This window comes from Oryctolagus cuniculus, chromosome 16, assembly GCF_051225735.1.
Source record: "Oryctolagus cuniculus isolate XC-2025 breed Fujian yellow rabbit chromosome 16, ASM5122573v1, whole genome shotgun sequence".
NCBI classification, from domain to species: Eukaryota; Metazoa; Chordata; class Mammalia; order Lagomorpha; family Leporidae; genus Oryctolagus; species Oryctolagus cuniculus.
Genome location: NC_142882.1, coordinates 88,806,629 through 88,832,128, shown reverse-complemented (window position 1 = coordinate 88,832,128; position 25,500 = coordinate 88,806,629). Strand labels below are relative to the sequence as shown.

The 25,500-nt window shown below is 64.2% G+C and overlaps 2 protein-coding genes and 2 non-coding genes across 7 annotated transcripts; all 4 read left to right on the top strand.

Moving 5' to 3' along the window:
- The first annotated feature begins 1,244 nt into the window (after positions 1-1,244).
- FASTKD4 (FASTK mitochondrial RNA regulator 4) lies at positions 1,245-8,495 on the top strand. Of its 4 annotated transcripts, none has more exons than XM_051853125.3 (11): positions 1,245-1,640; positions 3,363-3,819; positions 4,577-4,900; positions 5,414-5,585; positions 5,795-5,952; positions 6,378-6,488; positions 6,600-6,744; positions 6,948-7,193; positions 7,367-7,478; positions 7,640-7,754; positions 8,234-8,495. In XM_051853125.3, the coding sequence occupies exons 2-11, from the start codon at positions 3,406-3,408 to the stop codon at positions 8,333-8,335; spliced, it is 1,899 nt and encodes a 632-aa protein (XP_051709085.3). In that variant the 5' UTR covers positions 1,245-1,640; positions 3,363-3,405; the 3' UTR covers positions 8,336-8,495. The 4 variants fall into 4 exon arrangements, with proteins under 4 accessions (XP_051709085.3, XP_008260053.4, XP_002713900.4 ...); XM_008261831.5 differs by having other exon boundaries at positions 1,259-1,717; XM_002713854.6 differs by lacking the exon at positions 1,245-1,640 and adding an exon at positions 3,205-3,226.
- LOC127492715 (small nucleolar RNA SNORA5) lies at positions 5,108-5,241 on the top strand. The gene has a single exon (XR_007922412.3). It is a non-coding gene; the product is annotated as a small nucleolar RNA SNORA5 (small nucleolar RNA).
- LOC127492714 (small nucleolar RNA SNORA5) lies at positions 5,610-5,738 on the top strand. Its single transcript, XR_007922411.1, has one exon. It is a non-coding gene; the product is annotated as a small nucleolar RNA SNORA5 (small nucleolar RNA).
- A 7,874-nt stretch (positions 8,496-16,369) lies between the features above and the next one.
- Positions 16,370-25,153, top strand: NACAD (NAC alpha domain containing). Its single transcript, XM_070059892.2, has 8 exons — positions 16,370-16,568; positions 18,684-23,810; positions 23,904-24,016; positions 24,112-24,183; positions 24,377-24,523; positions 24,613-24,765; positions 24,855-24,977; positions 25,070-25,153. The coding sequence occupies exons 1-8, from the start codon at positions 16,502-16,504 to the stop codon at positions 25,082-25,084; spliced, it is 5,817 nt and encodes a 1,938-aa protein (XP_069915993.2). The 5' UTR covers positions 16,370-16,501; the 3' UTR covers positions 25,085-25,153.
- Positions 25,154-25,500: the final 347 nt, after the last annotated feature.

The window sequence follows — 25,500 nt, the reverse complement described above, 5'->3', positions numbered from 1 at the left end:
GCTGGACTCACCAGAAGCATGAGAAGCCAAAGCCAGGGCTCCTGGAGCCAGCCTTCAAAACCAGAAAGTGATTCGCACACACGCTCAGCCAACCCTCCGAGCACCTCGGAGGCGGTGACAGACACTCAGACCCGGGAGGTCTTTAAACCGCACGCCCTTAACCTCTCCTCGTGGAGCTACTGGAGAAACGCCCCACCTCAGCCAGGGCATAAACCATGAAAAGGGATCCAGGAGGCAGGAAGCAAGATAGTCGGTAAGAAAAGCACAAAGAACACACAAGATAATGGTACAGGGAGACTGCAGGGCGACGCTCCCACCCAGAGAGCAGCTCGTGGGAATCCCCGTCGGAAGGAGGCGGCTCAGGGAGAGATTTCTTCAGTAATGAAACTGGTGATGAGACCAGCGTTGTGGCGTCCTGAGCAAAGCCAGCACCCGTGATGCCAGCATCATACATGGGCGCCGGTTTGAGTCCCGGCTGCTCCACTTCCGATCCAGTTCCCTGCTAATGGTCTGGGAATAGCAGCAGAAGACGGCACAAGTCCTTGGGCCCCTACCACCCCCACGGGAAACCTGGATGAAGCTCCTGGCTCCCGGCTTTGGCCTGGCCCAGTCCTGGCCGGGTGAAACATCTCTGTCTCTCCCCTTCTCTCCGTAGTCTTTCAAATAAATAAAACTATAAAATTTAAACTGTGCCACAACTGCACGTTAGACAAGTTAGAAGCAGGAGGCCAGCGTTTCGGCCTGAGCACCTGCATCCGGTCCCCAGACTGGCCCAAGCCAAAGTGGAGTCACTCGTGCTGAATGCCACATAACCACACTGGAATTCTGAAGAAGCAAACGGCTCTCCCCTCGCCCGTCCTCCCTGTAAACAGGGCCCGGTGCACCTGACTCGCCTGGGGTTGGGCAGTCACCTGCTCCCACCCGACTGGCCCCAAGGCTGCCGCTGCCCACTGGGAGGTGTTTTGTTACCAATGCTGATCTTAACTAAATCTGCTTTTTCTTTCGACACACAACTGGTGAACGACTCCAGATAGTTTGCGGTCAGTACAGGGACTCATGAGGGAAGCCAGGAAATTACCAATTCCATGGAAAATGAAAGTTCTGCAAAAAGGAAAACTAGTTAAGTCCCTACACGGGCCTCAGCCAATTCCGCGTGGGTGACCTGGGGCTGTCATTACTTAAACGTCACTATCTTCCAATCAGGAGACCGCACTTGAAAACCCAGAATCCTGCTTCTCAACCGTGAGGTCCGGGGCTCATCGCTGGGGCTGCCACGACCCGTCCGGGGTGGTCTGGTCGCCACGCAGCGACCCCAGACCCGCGGGGCCCAGCGCAGCGCCACACGGCCTCCACGCAGCTGGGCGGGCCGCCGACCGCGGACGCACCGAAGCACCCGCCTGCCTTCCGGGCTCTTCATCTTCTCCCCTCCCTAGCTCCGCTAAGCTCCCACGGCCCGACCCTCGCCACACCGCCGACCGCGCAGACTCCCCACGGCAAAGATGGCGGCGACGAGAAGGCGGCGGCGGGCGGGGCTTCCGGCCGGGCACCGCCCGGCGAGCCTCGCTTCCGGCGGCCTCCTGATGACGTAGGCGGGCGCGCCACGCCGCATGGGCCAGGGACGGCGCGGATGACGGATGGAGGTCAGCGGACGTGCGGCCGGAGTGGGTCTCGCACCACGGGAGAAGCGGCTGCGGAGCGTGACTCCTGAGGGCCCAAGGCGAGGCTGGGGAGCGGTTGCTGGGTCCTGGGGACGGGGCGCGGGGCCCCGGGCGGAAGGCGCGGTGTGGGCCGGGCCGGCCTCCAGCTCGGCCTGCCCGCCAGGGTGCACGCAGCTCCCGCGCTGGGCCACGAGGCCTGGCCCGCCCTGGAAGGCGCTGCCCCTGCTGACCTCTCGTGTCCCGAGCGAGCTCGTGTTTGCCTAAACCCGAGCCGGACTTCTGAACTCGATCTGCCCGGAGCTGGCTTCTGGGGGCACCTGTAAAACAGGAAATGTAGGCGTTGCTCTCGGCAAATCTTGCTCCTCGCCGAGCCTCGTTTTTTGCCTTTTTGTAAAGTTGAAGTCAGGTTTTAACCTCCCAGGAGCAGGCCTGGCAGGTAGAATCGCTAAAGGCAGCGTCACGGGGAATGTAACAGGTTCTCGGACGAGGTGGCAAGATGGCGTTCGGTCAGGACTTGGAGAGAGAAAGTGTATTTTGCAGGGCGCCGGGGCTCACGCCCTACAGAGGTGCGAGGCCTCATCCGACTGGGGAGGGAGAAGAGAGGAAACTGGGAAGATGATTCCGAGCCACGTTGTGGAGCGCTTTTAAAAAAAAAAAAAATAAGGATTATGATTTCTTTGAAAGGCCGAGTTAGAATCTTCCATCCGTTGGTTCACTCCCCAGATGATCGCAGTGGGTGGGCTCTGCGAGGGGTAAGCCAGGAGCCTGGACTCCACCCAGGTCTCCCACATGGGCGCAGGGGCCGTCCCGGGTGCGTTAGCGGGGAGCTCCACCGGAAGGGGGCAGGTGGCAGGTGGCGTCTTAGCCTGCTGCGCCACAAGCTGGCCGGGCGAGGTTGGGTTGGGCGGCTGTGCTCGTTGATGTCAGAGCGAGAAGTGAGTAGATTGAGATGTGATCCCGGGGCTGTGCCTGCTTCACCACAGCGCCGGCATCCCGTATCGGCTCTGGTCTGAGTCCCGGCTGCTCCACTTCTGATCCAGCTGCCTGCTAATGAGCCTGGGAAAGCAGCAGCAGATGGCCCAAGTCCTTGGGCCCCTGCACCCACATGGGGGACCGGGAGGCAGCTCCTGGCTCCAGCTCGGCCCAGCTCTGCCCCTTGCAGCCAGCAGGTGGAAGACGTTTCTCTCTCTCTGTGACTCTTGAACAACAACACAGAAAAGCTGTGACCACCGTGGTTTGGGCGGTTCACTCCGTGTTTGTGTTGTTGAGGTCTACACACGGAAGCTCCAGGAGCTGTGTGTCCTGGGCTCTCCGGGGTTCTGACTGACGGCGTGTCCTCTTGTCTGGGAGCCAGTGACCCTTAGTCCTGGTTACCATGGGCTACGTCAGTGCTTCTCGGGCGTCGGCAGACCCCCTGCAGGCCTCGGGCAGACCTGGGAGTCTGAGGCGCTGGCCCCCTCCTCGGTGGACTGGAAGCCCCCCCGCCGGCTGTGATGCTCTGCCCTTGGGTCTGTGCGCTCCATACCGAAACAGACGCCCTCGATTTTTGCTCCAGACGATACTGTCACGTACGATACTGTCACGTACGCGGGGCTAGTATCTGAGAAGGGCGGGGCGGGGGGTAAAGCTGACTTGCAGAGGACAGCTGTGCCTCCGTTTCCGTTGTGGTGACTCGGGACGGCCCTTTCTGCTTTCTCCCTCCAGGGCTCTGGAGTCGCTGTGGTAGAAATCTCCCCGCCAGGCCACCATGGCTGCCCGCCTGGTGAAGCGGTGCACGTGCCTCCTGAGAGAGGCCGCCCGCCTCGCCCCTGCCGCGGCCCCGGTGAGCCGGCTTCGCCTTGCCGGGGTGGCCCAGAAGGCCCTGACCTCCCCGGCCGCCTGCTTCAGCTCCCACTCCCCGGGTTCCTTGACGGAGCTGGTGGAGAAGGAGCAGGTGTTCACCCCCTACCCGGAGCACCCGGAGGTGGACCAGCTCATCGAGAAGGCCACCAGGCCGGGGCAGCTTCTGGAGCTGCTGGGTGGCGGTCACAGCCTGCACCACAACCACCCGGCCATCATGCTCATCCGAGTCGCTCGCCTGCTGGCCGAGAAGCCGGAGGACAAGGCCTCGCTGAGGCAGGACGCCCGCTTTCAGCAGCTCCTCCAGCTGGTCAGCAGCCAGGTGGGACTTCTCGGCTCGTCCTCACAGGCCCTCACCGGCCTCGGTGACAGCCGGCGAGCAGGGTGCACACGGGGGACCTGCGGCAGGTGAAGCCCGACTCCGCTCTCGGGCTGTAGTTGTGCCTGGCACTGGTGTGGTTGACGCTGGACGTTGCGGTGCCGGGTGGGAGGAGGGAGCAGTGGGAGCAGAGCGTCTGCGTGCGATCCTGTTTCCTGCTGAGACTAGGGTGGCGCCGGCTTGTCCGCTGTCACAGGTGGCAGGCGGGGGGCTGGGGACCCGTGCTGGGACGCCAGGCACATCTGTCTCCCAGGAGGCGGGGTGGGGCCCAGACACGCGCCCTGCATGGCAGCCTCGGCCTCTCCAGTAACCGAGTGGGCACAGGTTCCAGACCTGCGCGGCTCTAAAAGCTCTGGCACCGGGAGAGCAGCCCCGCCTTTGCTTCCTGCTAATGGATGCCGCCTGGGCTGCTGGCATCTCACAGGCCAGGCAAGGGGGCGGCCCCTGGAGAGACCCCGCTCGGAGGTGCTGCTGGCTTCCCTGCCCGAGAAGCCTCAGCGTCGGGCTGGGTCGGGGCTTTCCCGCACGCAGGGAGGGCACAGGCACCTGAGACTGAGCACCTCTGCAGGGCACCAGGCCTGGCAGAGCGGGGCGGGAGTGAACTGTCCTGAGGAGGGCTAGGAAATCCCAGCGACGCCTCCTGCCCTGCTGCAGGGCCAGGGGAGCCACCTGTGACGGGCCTCTGTCCTGCCCCGCGCAGATCAGCTCCGTGTGGCACGGGACCCTCGTGAGGCTGCTGCGGAGCCTGTATGCGCTGGAGCTGCCTGAGGCTTCCAAGGAGCTGCGGTCGGTGGAGCAGGAAGTGCGCTGGCGCATGCGGAGGCTCAGGTACAAGCACCTGGCCTTCCTGGCCGAGGCCTGCGCTGCCTCCACGCGGGAGCCGCACTCCCAGGAGCTGCTGGCCGAGCTGCTCGTGCACCTGGAGAGGCGCTGGACAGAGATCGACGATGGCCGCACGGCAGTGACCTTGATGATGAAGGCAGGGCACCTCTCAGAGTCGCTGATGAACCGCCTGGAAGACAAGGTACGGGGCTCACACGCCTGACACCCAGCCGTGCCCTGGGGGCTGTGCAGCTGTTCCCTGGGTGACAGTCCTGTGAGGCAGAGGGCTGCGGGTGGCCACTCTGTAACTGTGAATCCAGCACGGCGTGATCTCGAGAGGCAGCAGAGCAGACGTCCCAGCAGTGGCCCAGAGGCACTGGCCGGGCACAGGCCAGCCCTGGGCGGCCCCTGCAGTCAAGTCAAATTCAGCCCCGGCCTGTGGTGGTGTGGGCTGGCCAGGTGGCTGCCACAGTGAGCTCTGCAGTTCATGGGCCCCAGGTCCCCCACTCTGGGGCCTGGGGATAAGTTTGGCTGCGGACAGGGGTTCTGGGCCCAGGGCGGGCGGGAGGCTGGCCCTGCACAGCTGAGCCCATGCTGGGTCAGCTCAGGCCCAGTTGCTGTCTCACAGGGGCTGCACTGGATGGGACCCCTGCCCCCAGCTCGTCCCCGCTGCCTCTGGCCACCGGGCTGACCCCTGCACGGCTGTGGTTGACAGTGCCTGGAGCTGGTGGAGCAGTTTGGCCCCGAAGAGATGAGGAAGGTGCTGGTGACGCTGGCGGCACAGGGCCGGCGGTCGGTGCCCCTGCTGCGGGCCATCTCCTACCACCTGGTGCAGAAGCCCTTCCCGCTGACCAAGAGTGTGCTCCTGGACCTGACCTACGCCTACGGTGAGGCGCTGGCTGGCACGCACCTGCAGCCGTGTCAAATTCGGCACCTGCCTGCCGTGGCGGGCGCTGGCCCAGAAGGCTGCCACAGAAACATGCGGCTCATGGGCCCTGCCCCGCACTCGGGCTCAGGGATAAGTTTGGTCGCAGACACGGAGCCCTGGAGCTGAGGGCACGGGGGGTCTAAGCCCGTGCTCTGCTCTGTCCCGAAGGCAAGCTGAGCTTCCACCAGACCCAGGTGGCCCAGCGCCTGGCCACTGACCTGCTGCCACTCCTGCCCAGCCTGACCCCCGCCGAGGTGGCCCGCTGCGCCAAGTCCTTCGCCTTCCTCAAGTGGCTCAACCTGCCCCTGTTCGAGGCCTTTGTCCAGGTGAACTGAGAGCTGGCTCCGGGTTCCGTGGGGAGCCAGTGGACCGGGGAAGCCAAGCTGGTCAGGGAGGCTCACAGGGCTGCCAGTTGAGATGTTTCAGCTTGTGTGGGAGAGGCGCTTGCTGCTCAGTGGTGGACACGTGGCGCGGTCTTGTGTTCTCACTGAACGTCCTGCTTCCACGAGGCTGGGGCTGAGGGTCTGCTCAGAACCCTCCTGACCTGCCGCCCACCCCCGAATGGACTGTGTGGGGAGACGCCCACGTGTGCCTCTCCTGTCACTGCCCTCAACCACCTGTGCCTGCGGTTCAGGGGCACTCATGCAGGGGGCGGGGGGCAGCCCTGGCCACCCTCAGACTCCGAGCCAGGCAGGAGCAGTGCTGCTGGCTGGGAGCTCATCCTGTCCTCTGCCGCCCCTGACCGGCCCAGCACATCCTGAACAGAGCCCAGGACGTCACCCTGCCTCAACTGTGCAGCGTGCTGCTGGCTTTTGCCCGCCTGAACTTCCGTCCAGAGCGAGAGGAGGAGTTCTTCAGCCTGGTACGGCCCCTCGTCCCCCCAACCCCTTCCCATTGGCTGCCGCCTCAGGTGCTCCTCTCCCAGGAGCGCACGGGGTGGGGCCTCTCCTCACTGCAGGGGTTTCCCCGCCAGGTGCACGAGAGGCTGGGGCCGGCGCTGGCGAGCCTGGAGCCGGCTCTGCAGGTGGACCTGGTGTGGGCTCTGTGTGTGCTGCAGCAGGTGCGGGAGGCACAACTCCACGCTGTCCTCCGCCCTGGATTCCACACCCCGCTTCTCGGTGAGCCGCAGGCTGCCCTGCTTACGTAGAGCCGGGGAAGGCCGTGGTGGGTTCCCAGCCGTGGCCCTGTTCCTGGAGTGCCTGTGAGCACAGGCCGTGGCTGCTGCCTCCTGACCTCAGGCGCTGGGCGGGGTGGTGGCCACTGCCTGCCCTCTGGGGCTTCCTGGCCTCAGCCCGCCTCCCTCCGCTGTGCTCCTCCCCAGGGGCCAGGTCTCCTAAGGACCAGAGCACCTTCCAGAAGCTGCTGCACATCAACGCCACGGCCCGCCTGGAGCACCCCGAGTATTCCGGCCCCCTGCTGCCGGCCCTGGCCGTGGCCCCCAGGCCCCCGGCCCCCGACCAGAAGGTGACCCCCTTGCAGAAGGAGCTGCAGGAGACGCTGAAGGGGCTGCTGGGGGGCGCCGACCGGGGCAGCTTCGAGGTGGCCACGCAGTACGGCTGGGTGCTGGGTGAGCACACCCCCAGCTCCCCGGGGCCTGAGTCTGAATTAGACTCGTCTAGTGCTGCCCTCGTGGTAGGACCCATCCAGACCCTGGGGTTCCTGTCCATCCTTCCTGGGATGGGGGAGGGGACGGGGCAGCTCAGGGACCTGCCACGTGCGCTCACACGCGTGCCTCCCCAGACGCAGAGGTGCTGCTGGACGCCGACGGTCAGTTCCTGCCTCTGAGGGACTTTGTGGCACCTCACCTTGCCCAGCCGGCTGGGGGCCAGCCGCTGCCCCTGGGAGCTAAGAGGTGGGTGGCCAGATCCCCCCGGTTGCCGCCCTGGTGAAAGCCACGGGGCCCAGCAGCTCTTGACCCAGGCCGCAGGTGGCTCTCTTGTCTCTGCTGTCTCTCCCTCCTCCCAGGACGGGAGAGGGAGCACTCATCAGACTCCCACTCCCTCTTCCCGCCAGGCTCGCCTTCCTGAGGTGGGAGTTCCCCAGCTACAACAGCCGCAGCAAGGACCTGCTGGGCCGCTTTGTCCTGGCCCGGCGCCACCTGCTGGCCGCAGGCTTCCTGGTGGTGGATGTGAGTGTCTGCTGGGTGGTGGTCACTGCCCAAGGGAAGTCCTCAGCCTAGAACCAGAGTGGGGACGGTGCCTGGCCTGGGCCCTGAGCTGCCCTGGGCCCCACTCCACCTGCCCCGTGGTCAGGCCTCTTCCTGGGGAGGGGCAGGCCAGCAAGACCCAGGCCGCCGCTGACTGACCAGGAGCAGAAAGGTGGGCCTGGCCTGGCGCTGAGCCCTCACCTGCCAGACTGCCAGCTCCGTGGGCTGCACACATCTCCTGGGACGTTCTTTGGCCTGTGATTCCTGTTCACCCTTTAAAATCCAGAAGCTTCCTTGGGCCTGGTGGTTTGCAGACCCGTCTGGCACTAACAGCCAGAGCCTCCCCACGCATTGGCTGCAGTGCCAGGGCGGTCCCTGAGGACAAGGGGTTCAAGAGGCAGGTGTGCAGAGCCAGGGGTCACCCAGGAGGCCCCCACCACATGACCTGTCGTCCCCTGCAGGTCCCCTACTACGAGTGGCTGGAACTCAAGTCTGAATGGCAGAAGGGCGCCTACCTCAAGGACAAGATGCGCAAAGTGGTGGCCGAGGAGCTGGCCAAGTGATGCGTGGCGCCGGTGTGCACGGCACACCCAGGCCTGGCTCTGGACCCCTGGTGGGCAGGAGGTGGCATCTGAGCGCTGGGCCTGCTCCGAGTGAGAGTTGCCCAGCAGCTCAGGGACTTGCGGTTCCCTCGTGGGCAATAAATTAAAGAATTCATTGTCACTCAGGAGGCTCCCGGGCTTTGTCACCTCACCTGTCACCTGTCTGCTTTGGGGGCGGGGAATGGCTTGTGAGCACCCCAGCGGCAGCTGGAAGGCAGCTCCTGACTGCTCAGTGCCCGAGGGGCCCCTTCCCGGCGTGTGTTCTGCACCCACACAAGCCAGCCAGTGCCCGGGCTTCTGCAGTTGGTCCCCACAGACGGGGAGCCCTGGGATCCGGATCCAGGGCTGGTTACGAGCTGTGGTCCCCTGGGAGGCCCTGCAGAAAAGCCCGTTGCTGACTCCATGGGACTGGAGGCGAAAGCCATGCGGAGTGGCCCAACCAGAGCCTTGTGCTGCCGTCACAGGACTCTGCCCCAGCAGGGACAGCTGTCCTTTCCGCCCGGTCTCCCCCAGGAACTAGAGTGGGGCTGAGAGCAGAGGAGGCTGATGCCCGAGGCCGACGCCCAGGCCTTAGAGCTTTGCCTTCACCTCTGAGCTCTGGCCCCTCACGGGCCGCTCACCGGCCCGGCCGTGTTGGGGAGAACAGCTGAGCTGATCTTGTGGGGGAGGCGGGGAGAGCATTCCAGAGCAGGGGACGAGCGCCAGGGCCAGGCGGTGGCCGGGTTCTTGGTGGGCGTGTCCTAGAGCCAGCCAGGGAGGTCCTGTGTGTGTGTGGCTATGACAAAATAAAAGTGTTTACCACTCTAGGCGGTGGCTAAGGAGCTTGCCTTCGTGACCTGCCTGTCTCTCTGCCTGTGTTGTGATTGGGCTGTTTGTTTTTGTGAGTTTGTCCCCTCATCACCCAAGGTCTTCCGAAGGGCAGAAGTTTTGCTTTGCTGGAGCCCAGGTGTGGTTTTCCCTCTGCGGTTTATGCTTTCCGAGCCGAGCCTCGCGTTTCTGCTGGTGTTTTCCTTGGGCGTGTTAGCAGGTGTACGTTAAGTCCATGATCCACGTGGAGGATAGCGTTAGGACTTCTGCAAATGGAGGGAGGTTTTTGGGGGGTGGGGCGTGATTTCTGTGGGACGCGAGGCCTGGGCTTGTTCCCGTCTCCCGATCCGCACGCTGGAGAGGCCGCCCCTGCCCAGGGACGTGAGTTGCGCTCCTCCAGAAAGTGTCGGGCGCACTTGCAGGTCTGTGCCATTGATCAAAGCCACTGTCCCCTCCCAGCGTCACACTTGCTTCAGAACGGTAGCCATGAGGTGGGCCTTAGGGGTCCTACTCCCTTCTGCAAGGAGGGTGGAGCCATTCTGGTTCTTTGCCCTTTCGTGTACATTTTTAAATGACTTGTCCATAAGAAAAGCATGGCTGGAATTTTATGTATTTTTATGAGAAAGGCAAGATCTGTCATCTGCTGTTTCACTCCTCAAATGCCTGCTGCAGATGGGCCGGGCCGGGCCGGAGCCGGAGCCGGAGCCGGAGCCGGAGCCGGAGCCCTGGAACTGCAGATGGGCCGGGCCAGGCTGGAGCCGGAGCCGGAGCCCTGGAACTGCAGATGGGCCGGGCCAGGCTGGAGCCGGAGCCGGAGCCCTGGAACTGCAGATGGGCCGGGCCAGGCCGGAGCCGGAGCCCTGGAACTGCAGTTGGGCCGGGCCAGGCCGGAGCCGGAGCCGGAGCCCTGGAACTCCACCCAGGTCCCTGGCGTGGGCAGCGAGGGCTCGAGGGCTTGAGCCGCCGCCTGCTGCCTCCCAGGTGCACTTCAGCAGGATGCAGGTGTCCCGAGGCCACACGCCTGCCCCCTGCTGGGGTTTAACCCTCCAGATGGGTTTGGGAAGTCGCGACTCCTCTGCCGCGCTGACCCCCGCCCCCCGCCCCCCGCCCCTGGGTCCAGCACGCAGCCTCTGCATTGCTATCTCGGTCTCTGATTTCATCAATGTCTTGTGGTCTGCATTTTGTAGGCTTGTACCTACGACATCCACATCTCTTGGGGTGATGGTAAATGGTGGTGTTCTTATTCTGGACCACACCTGTTTGTCATTAGTACATGGGGTTGATTTTTATCCACTATCAGTTTTATGCACTTTTAAAATTCTGTTGGATTTCCTATGAAGACAGTCATTTCCTCTGCAAATAGGGATAGTTTTTCTTTCTTTCTTTTCAGTCCATATGCCTTTTTAAAAAAATAAGTTTTAAATACAATTCATGAGCCATACATGTCACCCATTTAAAATATGTAACCACGTGGTTGTTTGTGGTTTTTTAAAGATTTATTATTTATTTGAACAGCAGAGTTAGACAGGCAGAGAGAGACAGGTCTTCCATTTGCTGGTTCACTTCCCAAATGGACACAATGGCTAGAGCTGGGCCAATCTGAAGCCAGGAGCCAGGAGCTTCTTACGGGTCTCTCACATGGGTGCAGGGGCCCAAGCGCTTGGGTTGTCTTCTGCTTTCCCAGGCCATCACAGAGAGCTGGACTGGAAGTGGAGCAGCCGGGACTCAAACTGGCGCCCGTATGGGATGACGACAGTGCAGGTGGTGGCCCCAACCCAGGGGATTTTAGTCTCGAGTTATATGCAGCCATCACCACTATCGGTTTCTCAGCTCGTTGATCACCTCCCTACCTGCTCTCCCCTGCCACACACAGCCACTGGTCTGTGTATTTCCCTCCTCGGAACTGGGTCCCACCGGGACCACACAGGCTCTGCTTTCTGTGGCTTCTTCGGCTGTGGCAGGTATCAGTACTCCGTCCTTTTATGAGTGAATAATTTATTACATACTTTGAAGAAAACATTTGTTTATTTGAAAGCCAGAGTGACACAGACAGAGATGCAGACAGAAATCTTCCATTCCTTGGTTCACTCCCCAAGTGGCTGCAACAGCCAGGGCTGAGCCAGGCCACAGCAGAGCCCGGAGCTCCACCGGGACCCCACAAGGCTGGCAGAAGCCCAAGTACTGGGGCCGCCTTCTGCTGCCTTCCCGGGAGCATGAGCAGGGAGCTGGGCTGGAGACGGCTCTTAGAGGACGTGCTCAGCCCTGGAGAAGCTGCCGGTCTGTCCACCTCTGGCTTCTCCACGTCCACCACACGGGAGTCTGCCGGTCAGACCCTGACTGGCTTGAAGTGGGAGCTCACGGGTTTGCTTGCATTTTCCTGATAACTGATGACACTGAGCATCTCTTCATGAGCTGGACGTTTGCATGTATTCTTGGAGAAATATTAAGCAGATTTGCCATCTTAAGTAGTTTGTCTTCCTTACTGAGCTATAAGGACTCTGTGTGTTCTAGGTGTGAGTCTCTCATCAAATATCTGACAGCCAGGCAGTGTCTCCCACTCTGGGTATGTTCTTGTTCATTTTATCTAGTAATTTGAGAGGTAAGGAGACAGGGCTGCCATCTGCTGGTTCATTCCCCAGATACCCACAACAGCCCAGACTGGGCCAGGCCAAAATCAGGAGCCAGGAACTCAATCCAGGCCTCCTCTGTCGGCGGTAAGGCCCCAACCACTTGAGCCATCACCTGCTCGCCAGGGTATACATGAACTGGGCATCCCAAACTGTGGCTTAAGCACTATGCCAGACACCGCCAAACTCATATTTCTAAGTCCCATTTGCCCATGAACTTTTTTTTTTTTTAAGATTTTTATCTATTTGAGAGGTAGAGTTACAGACAGGGAGAGACAGAAAGGTCTTCCATCTGTCCACTGGGTCACTCCCCAAATGGCCACAACGGCCAGACCTGGACTTGTCCGAAGTCAGGAGCTTCTTCCTAGTCTCTCATACAGGTGCAGGGGCCCAAGTGCTTGGACCACCCACTGCTCTCTCAGGCCATAGCAGAGAGCTGCATTGCAAGAGGAGCAGCTGGGACTCGAACTGGCACCCATATGGGATGCCGGCACCTCAGGTGGAGCATTAACCTGCTGCGCCACAGTCCAGCCCCTTAAAGGATATTTATTTTGAGAGGAAGAGACCGAGCTTTCATCTGCTAGTTCACTCCCCACGTGGCCACAGTGGCCAGGGCTGGGCCAGACCAAAGCCAGGAGCTTCTTCTGGGTCTCCCACATGGGTGCAGGGGCCTGAGGACTTGAGCCATCTTCCACTGCTTTCCCAGGCACGTGAGCAGGGAGTGGATCAGTAGTGGAGCAGCCAGGACTCAAACCCATGCCCATATGGAATGCCGGTGCCGCAGGTGAAGGCTTGTTAACCTGTGCCACGGCGTCGGCCTCTCCACGTTGGCGCTTTATCTCGGCCGTTGTGAACGGTGCTGCAATAGATGTGAGAGCCGATGTCTCTTTTCCTTTGGAGACACACCCAGGTGTGGGACTGCCGGGTCGTACGGCTCCGTGCTGCTCTCCACATAACCGTTCCCATTTACAGTTAGGGTCCCCCCGCCCCACGTCCTCGCCAGCATTGGCTCTGTTGTGTGTGTGGTAGCGCCTCCTGGGGTGAGGCGATCCCGCGTTGTGGTCTTGATTTGCATTTCCCTGATGGATGGGACCGTCTGACCATTCTTAATTGGCCTATTTTTTATTTGTATTATTTGTTACTGCATTCTGGACAGTAAGCCCTGAATAGGTAAGCAGTTGGAGGTGCGTCCTCCCCATCTGAGGGCTGTCTGCCCCCTGCTGCACTTGATGAGTCACGGCTCCTCCCAAACAGATGCGTCTGCATTGGCTGCTTGTCCTGTGGACCAGTGCCAGCGGCTTCATGGTTTTGAAAATCTTTTCTCCGGTTTCAGTGAGCTCTTCAGTCCTTGGTTCTGGAAGCCACTCTGCCTTCTCTTCCTCTCTCTTCCGCTGCAGGGGCCACAAACCCGATGAGACTGGCGAGGGCGACACTCCGGCCTCCCTGCTGGCCTCTCACCACGCATGGGTGAAGTGCTGTGGCTGACCTTCAGCAACCCAACTGGCTAAAAACTTAAAATTGTATGAGATGCCAGGACCAGGCAGTGGCCACAACACTGGCCCCACTGCTGGCTTTAGATCCACTCCCAGACTGCTTTTCTGTCTAGAAATTCCGTCAGTGTTGAGAGGAGTGGAAGTCTTCAGCTAAAAATGTTGATTTGCCTGTTTCCCTGTTCAGTTCGGTTCACTTTGTGTATTCTGAGGCTGTGTCTGGTGCCCGCAGATTTAGGATTGCTTGTTCTAGTGGTTGATTCCTTACAGAAAGTCCCTCTATCACAACAGTCCTCTGGGCTCTAACGCCTGCTTTCTCACGTGCAGTGGAACCATTCCTGCTTCAGTGTCAGGTTTGCTGGTTTTCTCTCTTTCTGGTTGACCGATGTTTGCAGTGTTCATGTGGTATATCTTCTGCTGTTGTTTTACTTCCAACATACCTATGTTACTCGATTTTTAAAACGTATTTATTTATTTGAAAGAGTTACAGAGAAGGGGGAAGAGAGAGATCACCCATCCACTGGTTTCTCCCGATAGCCGCAATGGCAGGGGCTGGGAACTCCCTATAGGCCTATGTGGGTGCAGGGCCCAAGCACCCAGGCCTTCTGCTGCTGCTCCCCCAGGCGCGTGAGCAGGTAGCTGGATTGGAGTAGAGCAGCTGAGGCTGGCACCAGCTCAGGTGGGATGCAGGTGTCACAGGTGGGGCGTAACCCACGGAGGCACAGCACTGGCCCCTGCACTGAGTCTGTTGTGAGCAGCATAATTTAACCCTTTCTCCACTCTGCCAGTCTCTGCCTTCTGTTTGCGCGACCTGGTTATACTGACAAATGTTAAGGGTTAAGTCTGCCACGTTGTATCTTTGGTTTCTGCTCCTTTGTTTGTCTCTTCTTGCTTTCCCGTGGACTACTGCTGCTCCGTCTCCACAGCGGATTTGGGTGTGTCACCGTGCACTTTTCCGAAAGGTCCCTCTCGGTATGGAAAAGACAGCCGAGTTTGCTGTGGTCTACACTCGTGTCTGGTCACTCGGAGGGAGGTGTGCAAACTACTCCATTCCAGTCCCTTTCTCGCTCCTGCTTTCAAATTTGTCCAGTGTCAAAAGCAGGGGAAGATGGCCCAAGTGCTTGGGCCCTGCACCCGCGTGGGAGACCCGGAAGAAGCTCCTGGCTCCTGGCTTCGGATCAGCGCAGCTCCAGCCGTTGCGGCCATTTGGGGAGTGAGCCAGCAGATGGAAGACTCTTTCTCTCTCTCTTTTTTTCTCTCTCTCTCCTCTCTGTAACTCTCTCTCTCAAAGAAATAAATCTCTTAAAAGCGATTAAATTTACTTTTTAAAAAATGGAAAAATAAATTTTGTCCAGTAGCAAGCGGTGTTACAATTTTTTTTGTTTTGGTTTTGGTACCGGCACTGTGGCACAGCAGGTTAAGCGGCACCAGCATCCTGTATGGGCGCCGGTTCAAGTCCCAGCTGCTCCACTTCCAATCCAGCTCCCTGCTAACGGGCTTGGGAGAGCAGCAGAGGGTGGGCCAACTGCTTGGGCCCCTGCAATCCATGTGGGAGTTCCAGAAGAAGCTCCTGGCTCCTGTTGCAGCCATCTGGGGAATGAACCAGTGGATAGAAGATCTCTCTCACTGTGTCGGTCTCTGTAATTCTTTCAATAAGTAAATCTTAAAACAAGACACAGTTTCTGTTTTGCCCATCAGGTATGTGTTAGGAGACACACAAGGAGAAGGAGTACCGGAGTTCCCCCATACCTCTGGCTCTTGCGCTGTTCTCTCTATCTCGTGCCCACGGGTCCTCGCTGTCTGAGGAACTTCTCCCAGCCACTCTGCCAGGCAGAGCTGCAGGTGCCAGTCCAGTTTCCCTTCCTCTGAGGATGTCTCCGCCACTGAATGCTGGCCCCTTGCTGTGGGACCCCCTTGCATGCCCCACTTCCAGGAGCCTCTGGGTCGGTGGGGGGAGCCTCAGGCCCAGGGGAAGGCAGACCCCTTGCCAGATGTGCCCAGCTTGGTGCTGCTGTCAGCGGGGCCCCCACTCCAAATGGGGCAAGAAGACTCCGGACTGCCTCTGGTGGGGAGGCTAAGGGTCAGGAGGCTCTGGGGCTGGGTCTCCCACTGGGTGGGTGGTCCATCCCCGTCCCTCTGTCCGAGTTCTGTCTTGGTCTTCTGGGTTGTGTCTGAGTTAGCCCCGAGGAGCAGAGATGCTTGTCCAGACAGGAAGCCCCTCGCCCTGCGGTCCCGCTGCCGATTCCTGAAAGCGCGAGGTGACGGTGGTGGAGCACTTGGGAGGCCAAGATGCGGATCCTTAAGGGGGAGACCAAGAGGAGGCGCGCACCCGGGCGGGAGGATGCTGGGCTGGGCTGGGCGCCCCGGGGTATGGCAGGCCTGCCAGCAGCCAGGTGTGCGGTGCCGAGCCTCGCGAGGTCCGGGGGCTGCGTGGGAGGGCGGCCGCTGGCAGCAGCAGCCCTGCCTGCGACAATGGCTGCTCTGACTCCTCACCCCAGCTCAGGGTGCTGACAATGCCTCGTTCATCGCTGGCCGGTGCCTGGCACGGCGAGAGGGGGCGCGCGTTCAGCAAGGCGGGCGCCATCCTTGGAGCCGTGGCCCGCACGGAAGGAGGCGGACCGGCGAGCTCAGGCACGGGGCTGCGGGGAAACTGGGGACCCGGGGGCCTGGCCCAGGAGCTCGGCCCGGGCTGCCTTCCCCGCGGCGCACTCTCGGGCTCCGACTCCGGTTGCCACGGAGACAGGAGGCGGTTGCCACGGCGACCGACGACTGAGAGGACCAGCCAATCCCTCCCAGCCGCGGCTGCCGCTCCCCGCGGGATGGAGGCATCGCGCGGGGCGGGGCCGCCCTGCCGGGCCCCCGCACCGGGCTCCAGACAACTCCCCGCGTCTTCCCGGCTCGGGGTGATGCCACTCTGGGGGTGCCCAGCCTCCGCGTGGCCCCGAGCCCCTGCCTGGTAAAGGGGAGGATGCTGCGGGAAAGGCCAGGCCAGGCGCAGGTGCCCCCGCCCCTCGGACCCGCGCTCTGCAGTGCCGGGCGCGCGCCCGCGCGGGAGGGGGGCGGCGGGCGGGGCGGCGCCGACGTCATCCGCTCCCCACACCCGGCCGAGGGGCGGTGGCCGCGCAGCCTCCGCCGGGCGGCGGCACAGACGGACGGACCGAGGGACAGAGGCATCGAGGGACCGGCGGGCAGACGGCCAGGCCATGCCAGGGGAGGCTGCGCGAGCCGAGCTGCTGCTGCCCGAGGCCGGCGGGCCCGGGCCCCGCACAGGTGAGGCCGCACCCGCACCCCTTCCCCGCGCTCTCCTTTCTCCGCCGCCGCGCCCCCTCTGCCCTGTCCGCGGCCCGCCCCCCCTCCCGCGACCCCTGTTCCCCAAGCCCAGGACTTCGGGGACGGGCGCGGGGCAGGGAGTGCCCCACCCCGGGAGCCAGAAGCGACGCGGGGGCCCACCCTGGGCCTGTCACCGGGCTTTCAGGGCTCCGTGCGCCCTGGCGCGTCCCGCCTGCGGGGCCGCGCCTCATTGTCTGCGGAGCCGCGGTCGGCGGGGCTGGGCAGCTCTGGACCCAGGCAGGCTGCGATTCCGGAGTTGGGGGTGGGAGAGTGGGCAGCAGTCTGGAAGGCCTAGGGGGCGCCCACCCGTAGGGCCCTCAACTTCAGCCCAGGGCCGCACTTGCTGGGGTTCAGGAGGAGTGGGGATGGCTGGGCCTGGGCAGCCCGGGAGGGAAGCCCTGGGGGCGGAGCCCCAGCGTCCTTGGCGAAGCCCTGGACGCAGCTGGCCCGGATGGCCCCTGCTGGAGGTCTGCCGTGTGCGGCTGGGGCAGAGCCAAGGGCACCTTGCTGTCGAGAGGAGTCACCTGGGGAGGGGCCCAGGCTGCGTCCAGGGCTGGCCTGGGTGACACAGGCTGCTGCTTCTGCCCTGGGTGGGAGCCGTGCAGGCCAGGACTCCCTGGACCCAGGCCCTGTGCCGGCTCTGCTCTCACTTGCTTGGTGACCTTGAATGAGTTGCAGAAAACCTTTGGCCTTTGGATTCTGACCTTGGCCTAGAGCTGCCCTCAGCCTTCCCTGGGAGCCCTGAGCCCAGCCTTGGGGCATCTAGTGACACACCCAGCCACACCCACTCCCAGTGTCAGGTAGCAGAGACGAGTGCCCAGCAGTGCCACCCTCAGGTGACCAGTCCTAGCTGGTGGCCGAGGGCCCACGACCCTGACTCTGCAGAGGGCAGCCGGGCAGCCTGCCAAGGGGCCCTGTCCGCAGCTCCGCGCGTGGTCCTAGCTGAGCTCTGCCCTGTGGTCCCCGGCCCCCCCACAACGGAACGTGGATGAGCACTTGCCCCCACCCTGGGCTTGCCCCCCACCCCGACTGGGCCAGCATTGGGCTGGCGCTGAGGCGAGGAGGGCATCCAGCAGAGGCTTCCGACGGGGCTGTCCTTGGCCTCGGTCCAGGCGAGGGAGGGGATGTCGGGGCCATCAGGACTGAGATGCGTCCGCAGCTCCCGAGTTAAGTCAGGGCGGAAACAGCAAGATCCGCGGCAGAAAGTGCGCCTCAGTCTAGCGCTGATGAAGTGATACAGCAAGAGGGCAGGAGGCTGGAGACCATACAGCGAGGGGCGGGGGAGGCCACCAGAGGGGTCTCCTCACAGCCCAAGGCCCTGCCGGACAGGCACTGCGACGGCTGCGGGTCGAAGGCGTTCCAGACACCTGTGACCTGCTCACCAGGGAGCCTGGGGACAGAGGGGCACCGTGGGACCCAGAGAAAGGCCAGGAGGCAGGCCGTATCTACCGTGGGGTGGCCGCCACCTTGGAGAGGCCTCACTAGAGGCTCAGCTGGGCCTGCACGCCTGCTGGGTTCACAGTCACCGGCACGGCCCACCGCTGCCCGTCGGGCCGGATGCTCCGACTCAGCCTCTCATCCGGCTATTGCGGGGCTCTGCGGGGACGCTGGCTGCCCCTTGTCCTGCGCCGCTGGAGAGGGGACAAGGTCAGAGGTGGGGCCCAGGTGAGACCCCGGCGGGGGGAGAGGAGAGAGATGAGCCAGGCCGGGAATGTGCCCAGCTGCCAGCACGCAGGCCCCTGCCCCTGTCACAGGACTGGCACTGCCCAGCGGGCCCTGCCCACTGCCGGTGAGGCCCAGCTGACCAGGTGGAGGTAGCAGGGACGGGTGCTGGTTGATCTCGGCTGAATGTCCCCAGGAGCCTTCTTCGTGACCCGCAGCGACAGCCCCATGCTCCACAAGGCTGCGTCAGCTGCTCCCTGCGGACAGGACTCCCGGGAAGCCGTCCAGGGCAGCCCACCCCGCCTTCCTCGGGACACGGTCCAGCGGCAGCCCGGCCCCACCCTGCCCTGGAGCCACGTCCCGGGGCGCCTCACGTCTTCTCTGTCTCCACAGATCTCTCCTGTGATGCGGTGGCCGCCACCATCCCGGGAGGGGACCTGCAGCAGCCCCAGGCCCTGACGCCAGGTTCCAGTCCCCTGGCCCTCTCGTTCCTGCCCAGCAAGCCGGGCGCCCGGCCCCAGCCCGAGGGCGCCAGCTGGGATGCAGGGCCTGGCGGGGCCTCCTCGGCCTGGGCAGACGCAGCAGAAGGCGGCCCGAGCCCCACCCTCCTCCCCGAGGGCCCGCCGTCCCAGGCTCTGTCCCCAGAGGCGCTGCCCTCGAGCCTGGAGCCCCGGATCGTGATGGGCGAGGAAACGTGCCAGGCCCCCGCCTCGCCTTGGGCAGCCGGGCCCGCGCTCAGGGACCGGGAAGGTGGGCGTGCCGGCCTGCACCCACCCCCCGAGCCGTGTTCTCAGGGTGACCCTCCTGTGCCTTCCCCTCCCCCAGACCCTGATTCCTTCTTCACACCTCCCTCCACCCCCACCAAGACCACCTACTCCCTGCTCCCCAGCCATGGGGACAGCTGGGACCCCGAGCCCGAGCTGGACTCGCCACCCGCCTCGCCCTCGGGCTCCTACATCACGGCCGATGGGGACAGCTGGGCCTCGTCGCCATCCTGTTCCCTCAGCCTGCTGGCGCTGGCCGAAGGGCTGGACTTCCCCTCCAGCTGGGGCCTCTCCCCGCCAGGGTCCGTGGTGGACGAGGGCGAGCGGAGCCCGCCCAGGCCGCCGGGAGCCCCGTCCACAGAGTCCAGTCTCTCTGCAGACAGCAGCTCCTCCTGGGGCCAGGAGGGCCACTTCTTCGACCTGGACTTCCTGGCCAATGACCCCATGATCCCCGCGGCCCTCCTGCCCTTCCAGGGCAGCCTCATCTTCCAGGTGGAGGCCATGGAGGTGACACCGCTGCACCCGGAGGAGGAGGAGGAGGAGGAGGAGGAGGTGGAGGAGGAAGAGGAGGCGGTGGGAGCAGCTCCGGCCCCGGGCAGGGACCTGGCCGGGGAGGGCGAAGACGACAGCACCTCCACCTCCTTCCTGCAGTCGCTGTCCGACCTGTCCATCACAGAGGGCATGGACGAGGCCTTTGCCTTCCGGGACGACACCTCGGCCGCCTCATCTGACAGCGACTCGGCCTCCTACGCAGGGGCCGACGACGAGAGGCTGTACAGCGGGGAGCCCCACGCCCAGCCCAGCGCCCCATTCCTGGAGGGCACCCAGAAGGCAGAGCAGGAATGCAGGGCGGCCGCTGAGCAGCCGCGCGGTCCAGAAGGGCCCGAGTCCTGCGGCCTGGAGGCCGCCGGGGCCACACCCACCCCTCGGGTCTCAGAGCGAGAGGCCTGTCTCACCCAGAGCCAAGACCGGATGGAAACAGCAGGAGAGAAGCACGCTCCAGGCCAGGAGGCCACAGCCTCCAAGACCCCTCCTGCCCTGCAGGCAGCCCCAGGCCCCCAGCTGACCCCTGAGGCCGAGGAGGAAGAAGAGGAGGACTCCACAGCTGGGGGAGCACCATCCCAGGCAGCCCCAGGCCCCCATATAACCCCTGAGGCTGAAGAAGAGGAGGAAGACTCCACAGCTGGGGGAGCACCATCCCAGGCAGCCCCAGGCCCCCATATAACCCCTGAGGCTAAGGAGGAAGAAGAGGAGGACTCCACAGCTGGGGGAGCACCACCCCAGGCAGCCCCAGGCCCCCAGCTGACCCCTGAGGCTAAGGAGGAAGAAGAGGAGGACTCCACAGCTGGGGGAGCACCATCCCAGGCAGCCCCAGGCCCCCAGCTGACCCCTGAGGCCGAGGAGGAAGAAGAGGAGGACTCCACAGCTGGGGGAGCACCATCCCAGGCAGCCCCAGACCCCCAGCTGACCCCTGAGGCCGAGGAGGAAGAAGAGGAGGACTCCACAGCTGGGGGAGCACCATCCCAGGCAGCCCCAGGCCCCCAGCTGACCCCTGAGGCTGAAGAAGAGAAGGAAGACTCCACAGCTGGGGGAGCACCATCCCAGGCAGCCCCAGGCACCCAGCTGACCCCTGAGGCTGAAGAGGAGGAAGACTCCACAGCTGGGGGAGCACCATCCCAGGCAGCCACAGGCCCCCATATAACCCCTGAGGCTAAGGAAGAAGAGGAGGACTCCACAGCTGGGGGAGCACCATCCCAGGCAGCCCCAGGCACCCAGCTGACCCCTGAGGCTGAGGAGGAAGAAGAGGAGGACTCCACAGCTGGGGGAGCACCACCCCAGGCAGCCCCAGGCCCCCAGCTGACCCCTGAGGCTGAAGAGGAGGAGGACTCCACAGCTGGGGGAGCACCATCCCAGGCAGCCCCGGGCCCCCAGCTGACCCCTGAGGCCGAGGAGGAAGAGGAGGACTCCACAGCTGGGGGAGCACCATCCCAGGCAGCCCCAGGCCCCCAGCTGACCCCTGAGGCTAAGGAGGAAGAAGAGGAGGACTCCACAGCTGGGGGAGCACCATCCCAGGCAGCCCCAGGCCCCCATATAACCCCTGAGGCCGAGGAGGAAGAAGAGGACTCCACAGCTGGGGGAGCACCATCCCAGGCAGCCCCAGGCCCCCATATAACCCCTGAGGCTAAGGAGGAAGAAGAAGAGGACTCCACAGCTGGGGGAGCACTACCCCAGGCAGCCCCAGGCCCCCAGCTGACCCCTGAGGCTGAAGAGGAAGAAGAGGACTCCACAGCTAGGGGAGCACCACCCCAGGCAGCCCCGGACCCCCAGCTGACCCCTGAGGCTAAGGAGGAAGAAGAGGAGGACTCCACAGCTAGGGGAGCACCATCCCAGGCAGCCCCGGACCCCCAGCTGACCCCTGAGGCTAAAGAAGAGGAGGAGGAGGAGGACTCCACAGCTGGGGGAGCACCTGCCACCAGGGCACAGCCCCTGGCAGCCACAGGCCCCCAGCTGACCCCTGAGGCTAAAGAAGAGGAGGAAGACTCCACAGCTGGGGGAGCACCATCCCAGGCAGCCCCAGGCCCCCATGTAACCCCTGAGGCTGAAGAAGAGGAGGAAGACTCCACAGCTGGGGGAGCACCATCCCAGGCAGCCCCGGGCCCCCAGCTGACCCCTGAGGCTGAAGAAGAGGAGGAGGACTCCACAGCTGGGGGAGCACCATCCCAGGCAGCCCCAGGCCCCCAGCTGACCCCTGAGGCCGAGGAGGAAGAAGAGGAGGACTCCACAGCTGGGGGAGCACCATCCCAGGCAGCCCCAGGCCCCCAGCTGACCCCTGAGGCTGAGGAAGAAGAGGAGGAAGACTCCACAGCTGGGGGAGCACCATCCCAGGCAGCCCCGGACCCCCAGCTGACCCCTGAGGCTAATGAAGAGGAGGACTCCACAGCTGGGGGAGCACCATCCCAGGCAGCCCCAGGCACCCAGCTGACCCCTGAGGCCAAGGAAGAAGAGGAGGACTCCATAGCTGGGGGAGCACCATCCCAGGCAGCCCCGGACCCCCAGCTGACCCCTGAGGCTGAGGAGGAAGAAGAAGAGGACTCCACAGCTGGGGGAGCACCATCCCAGGCAGCCCCAGGCCCCCAGCTGACCCCTGAGGATGAAGAGGAGGAGGACTCCACAGCTGGGGGAGCACCACCCCAGGCAGCCCCAGGCCCCCAGCTGACCCCTGAGGCTGAGAAGGAAGAAGAGGAGGATTCCACAGCTGGGGGAGCACCATCCCAGGCAGCCCCAGGCACCCAGCTGACCCCTGAGGCTAAGGAGGAAGAAGAGGAGGACTCCACAGCTGGGGGAGCACTATCCCAGGCAGCCCTGGGCCCCCAGCTGACCCCTGAGGCTGAAGAGGAGGAGGAGGACTCCACAGCTGGCCGAGCACCTGCTCCCAGGGCACTGTCCCAGCCCTGCCAGGAGAGGGCCGGCGCTGCCTTGGGCCCGGATCCTGGCACTGCAGAAGGCCCTCCCTCTCTGCAGGATGAAGCCGGCCACACCTCGTGCCCAGACCCTCCTCAGAATACAACAGCCGCAGGACCAGACCTCCCTTCAGGCCCAGGGCCTGTGGCTGCAGCTCCGCCCGTGCCCCCACAGGCCCTCCTGCCCGACTGTCCCACGGCAGGCTGCCCAGCAGGTCCAGAAGCTGTGGCTGCCAGCGGCCTGCAGGCCGCAGGGACCAAGGACACAGAGCCTATGACTTCCCAGAACCAAGCTGTGGCCTTAAGGGCAAGGCCAGCTCTGGAGAACAAGTCCACAGCGCCCCCTGCAGGCCCAGCGCTGCCAGTCGCGGCCCAGGCCCAGCAGGATGACCCGGAGCTAGCCGCAGAGGCCGAAGACGCGAGTCCCACCTCCGGCATGGAGGCCCCCGGCCCCCCTGGGCCTGCCTTTGACATCGGGGGGGCAGCAGCTGCACCTGAGCGGGAGGAGAGTTCCGGAGCCCACGTGCACACGAGTGACGAGGCTGAGAAGCGGAGGCGTGGAGGCCCCAAGCCACTGGCACAGGGACATGGTGGACCCAGGTCAGCACCCCCTGGTGCAGGGGAGACTCCCGGGGTCAGCCAGGGGCAGCCCCCGAGCCCAGCCAGGGAGGGAAAGCGTCCGAGTGGCAAGTCCACCTCGAGGCCCAAGCTTCCCGCCGCCAAGCTGGCAGAGGCTGGGCTGGGCTCCTGCTCCAAGGCCCCAGCAAGGGCTGCTTCCAGGCTGGGCAGGGGCTGCCCCGAAGAGCCTGCCCCGGCTACACCCTGCCGCCAGCCAGAGCCCGTGCTGGGCCTGGGCCGTTCCCAGGTGGTCCCCAGCGTCCTCAGCCCCACCCCACCTCAGCCTCCAGAAGACCCTGCCCGGGCCCTGCCCACTGCACCCCAGCACAGGCACCCGGGCTCCCTCGGCCCCTGCCTGTGCCAGCACCCCCAAGACTCCCTGGACGACGAGGAACCTCCAGACTCTCCGGCTCCCCCGACGTCCAGGGCAAGAGCCCAGCGGGCCACTGCTGCCGTCTCAGGAACCCCGCGGCTGCCAGGGCCCAGGCAGCAGGCGGGCCTCGCCGCCCGCTCCCCGCTCCCGAGCCCCGAGGCAGCCCCCACCGATGCCAAAGACGTGGCCTCGGGGCCTCTGCCCCCCCGCCAAGTGCCTCCTCCACCCGGGCCCAGCAGCCTGGCGGACGCCCCAGGGGCCCCGGCCCCCGAGCCGCAAGAGGACGAGGACAGCCCTGAGGAAGGTGAGGGGCTGAGGGTGGGCAGTTCTGGGTGAGGGAGCCCCGCCCCGCTGCAGCAGGGCCAGGCCTCTCCCTCATGCCTCCCCCCTCCCCCAGACTCACCGCGGGCCCCAGGCTCGGGCCAGCACTCAGACAGTCACGGGGAGTCGTCGGCCGAGCCGGATGAGCAGGACGTCTCGGCACCTCAGCCGGCGCAGTGCCCGGCCCAGGTGCCTGGTCCCAGGGGGAGGGCGGGGCCTCTGGTGGGGGAGGGCGGGGTCACACCGCACCCAGGGACGCTCAGCCCCTGGCCTTTCTTGTCCAGGCCCCGGCCAGCAGCAGCGAGGACACCATCGCCAAAGCCAAGCAGAGTCGCAGTGAGAAGAAGGCCCGAAAGGTGGGCTTGGGGGCACCCGGGTAGGGGCGTCCTCCCCACGGCTAACGAGATCCCAGCCGCAGCAGGGCCTTTCGGCCATGCCAGTGGCCCACACGCCTTCCCCGGGCCTCTGCCCCCCTCTCGGCCCCGGGCCAGCACCAGGCCTGAGCCCCGTCTGCCCCAGGCCTGAGCCCCGTCTGCCCGCTGCCCGCAGGCGATGTCCAAGCTGGGCTTGCGGCAGATTCAGGGCGTCACCAGGATCACCATCCAGAAGTCCAAGAACATCCTCTTCGTCATCGCCAAGCCCGACGTGTTCAAGAGCCCAGCCTCTGACACCTACGTGGTCTTCGGGGAGGCCAAGGTCCCCCCGGCTGGGCTGTGTCTGGGGTGGGGGTGGGGCCGGAGCATGGGGAAGCAGGGCTCGGCTCACCCAGCCATCGTGTGCTGCAGATCGAGGACCTGTCCCAGCAAGTGCACAAAGCCGCGGCCGAGAAGTTCAAGGTACCCTCGGAGCCCTCGGCCCTGGTGCCCGAGTCACTGCCCGGGCCCCGGGTGAGGCCTGAATGTGAAGAGGAGGAAGAGGAGGAGGAGGAGGAGGAGGAGGTGAGGCCGAGGCTCTGGGACCCCGGCTCCGGGGTGGGCTCCACCCAGGGACGCCAGGCAGCGGCCGATACCACCTTGTCCCCCCACAGGTGGACGAGGCCGGGCTGGAGCTGCGTGACATTGAGCTGGTGATGGCGCAGGCCAACGTGTCCAGGGCCAAGGCTGTGCGGGCCCTGAGGGACAACCACAGTGACATCGTGAATGCCATCATGGTGAGTGAGGCTGCCCAGTCCCTGCCCCTCGCCGTCCATGGGCCAGGCAGGGCCCCTCCCCCACACGACCCCCCTGTGCCACTGTTCTGCAGGAACTGACCATGTAGCTGCTGACCAGACGCAGGACCACCGTGCACCTCCCTCCATTGCTGCTCAATAAACCAGTGCCCCTCACACGCTCTGCGCCGTCCTCCTCACCAGCTCCGGGGCCCCTCCGCGCGCTCCGCTCCTGCTGCGGGCACTGCCCAACCCACGGCCTCGGGTGCACACAGAAGGCCCGGGCGAGGCCACGCTGGGTCTATGTGGGGAGGGGGACAGGGCTGGGCACAGGCTGGGCGCCCCAGGCCAGATCTCTGGGTCGACCAGGGGTGGGGGCTCCAGCCCGTAGGCAGTAGGCGGCCTGCCTGGCCTGGCCCTGCCAAGGCAGCTAGAGATGGGACTGGAAATTCAACCTGCAGCAGGCTGGTTTGTACGGGGACTGTGTGTGGCCCACGAACGATGTTACATCCAAACGGCCCCTGGC